This window comes from Athene cunicularia, unplaced genomic scaffold (genome assembly GCF_003259725.1).
Source record: "Athene cunicularia isolate RWA unplaced genomic scaffold, athCun1 SCF_224, whole genome shotgun sequence".
In the NCBI taxonomy this organism is placed as follows: domain Eukaryota; kingdom Metazoa; phylum Chordata; class Aves; order Strigiformes; family Strigidae; genus Athene; species Athene cunicularia.
In genome coordinates, this window is record NW_020799294.1 from 1 (window position 1) to 2,220 (window position 2,220).

Genomic DNA, 2,220 nt, shown 5'->3' on the forward strand with positions numbered 1-2,220 from the left:
CCCCGCAGCAGAGGCTCCACCCGAGCGGTTCCGTGGTGGTGCTGCGTCCCCTGGACCTGCCGGCGCTGGGAGCAGTGACACCTCCTTGCTTCTGTAGGGTCTGGAACAGAGTCTGACAGCGATGAATCCGTACCAGAGCTCGAAGAGCAAGACTCCACGCAGGCCACAACGCAGCAGGCACAGGTAGGAGCCAGCCCCGTGCTGCGCCCGGCAGCGCGGAGCAGGACCACGGCTGGTGCTGCCACCGTGCAGCCTCACGCCTCCCTCTCGTTTCCTCTCCTCGCAGCTTGCAGCAGCAGCTGAAATAGATGAAGAACCTGTTAGCAAAGCAAAACAGAGCCGGAGTGAAAAGAAAGCACGGAAGGTGAGGTGGGGAGGTGGATGGACCAAACCCCGGTGGCCGTGGCTGGCCGAGCACTGCCTTGGGGTCGGGCGCCGTGTCCCTGCACAGGGCTGCAGCCCCTCGGCCCCGAGAGCAAGAGGTTTGTGCCACTTCCCGCCCGTGTCAGCCCCGGGCAGGGGGACGTTCACGGGCAGAATCCTGCTCTGGAGGGACCCGGGGCCGTGCAGCGCATCTCACCAGGCCTGGGATGAGAGTTCCCCCTCTCGGCTCCGGGAGCGCTTCTCTGCAGCAGTGAACACACGTTTTATCTGTCAGAGCCGCTGAGCGGATGCGTCCTGTCCCAGGCTGGGCTGTCCTGGTAACTCCTGTCCCTCGTTTGTCTCTCGTGTTACTCAGGCAATGTCTAAACTGGGCCTTCGCCAGGTGACGGGAGTAACCAGAGTCACCATCCGGAAATCGAAGAACATCCTCTTCGTCATCACAAAGCCAGACGTGTACAAGAGCCCGGCGTCAGACACCTACATAGTTTTCGGCGAAGCGAAGGCGAGTCTGGTGGCCGCGCTACCGGTGCTCGCTCCGCTGGGCTCTCCCTGTGCCGTGGCTGCCATGGGCCCCCCTGGGGCCGTGCAGCAGAGCCGGGGCACGCGCTGGCACTGCTGCAGCGTGGGGGGCGCGGCCGCAGCTCGGCCTGTGCTGACACCCTGCTCCGCGCAGGCCTGGCCTCGCTTACGCCTCTTCCCTCCTCCAGATCGAAGACCTGTCCCAGCAGGCCCAGCTGGCAGCTGCCGAGAAGTTCAAAGTGCAAGGAGAGGCTGTTTCAAACATCCAAGAAAACACACAGACACCCACCGTGCAGGAGGAGAGCGAGGAAGAGGAGGTAAGGCCTCCCTGGTTCCCGGCACCGCCCGGGGACTGTCCCCAGGGCTGGGCCGTGCCCGGTTTCTCCCGGGAACTGCCCCCATCCATCCAGTCCCGTGCTCTGCGGGCGCGGGGCAGACGCTGCGCGGGGCTGGCGGGACCCAGGCTCCGTCTGCTTTAGGTTGACGAAACCGGCGTCGAGGTGAAAGACATCGAGCTGGTGATGTCCCAGGCGAACGTGTCCCGAGCGAAGGCAGTCCGTGCCTTGAAAAACAACAGTAACGACATCGTAAACGCTATAATGGTGAGCGTGCGCCCGGGCAGGGAGGGTCTGCAGGGGGACCTCCGGGTCGGCGGGAGCTTGGGGACGGGAGCGGAGGGGCCACCAGCGAGGTCAGCTCCCTAACGCCACTTTTTCTCTCTGCAGGAGTTGACGATGTAGCCACCAGAGGGAGGGGCCTTTTTTGGTGTTTCAGAGAAAAGTAAAAATGGAACTAAATTTAAAATTTGTACTATTTCTATCAATTAATAAAAATTGTGGCTTATTGTTGGTGAAACACTTTTCGCTCCGTGTTGGCTTAGCTGCCCTTTCCCTCCCCGGGCTGGAGCCTCCTGGGAAGATCCCGGCCTCTTCCCCCGTCCCTGGGTGGGGACGAGGACTCGACTGCGGAGTGTCACCTCATCCCCTTTCCGGGCTTCCCCGCAGCAACCACGGGCATCGTGCACCCCCCGCAGCCGGGTGCGAGGGGAGCCCGAGGCTCCTCCGGGACACGGCGTCCGGCAGATGGAAAGAGCGAAACACGGAGGCTGGAGCCGTCGAGATGGGCCCCTCGGTGCCTTCCGGCAGCGTTTGTTCTCCCCCCGCGCCGTTTCGGAACGGATCGTTACAGCCGGTGGCACGGCCGCCAGTCCGAGCGGGACCGACGCGGCCTCTCCCGGTGCAGCTACCTCGGGGCCCGGCGGGGAAGGCCCGAAACCCCCCCCGGAGCGAAGCGATCGCGGGGAGCGGGGTGCCACGG

The 2,220-nt window shown here is 64.0% G+C and overlaps 1 protein-coding gene across 1 annotated transcript; it reads left to right on the plus strand.

The window, feature by feature from the left end:
- Positions 1–78: 78 nt before the first annotated feature.
- Positions 79–1,760, plus strand: LOC113490708 (nascent polypeptide-associated complex subunit alpha; the record flags this gene model as incomplete). Its single annotated transcript, XM_026867280.1, has 6 exons — positions 79–183; positions 287–364; positions 740–886; positions 1,092–1,220; positions 1,383–1,505; positions 1,629–1,760. Coding segments are annotated over 6 exons (597 nt in total), but the record flags the coding sequence as incomplete, so codon positions are not given.
- Positions 1,761–2,220: the final 460 nt, after the last annotated feature.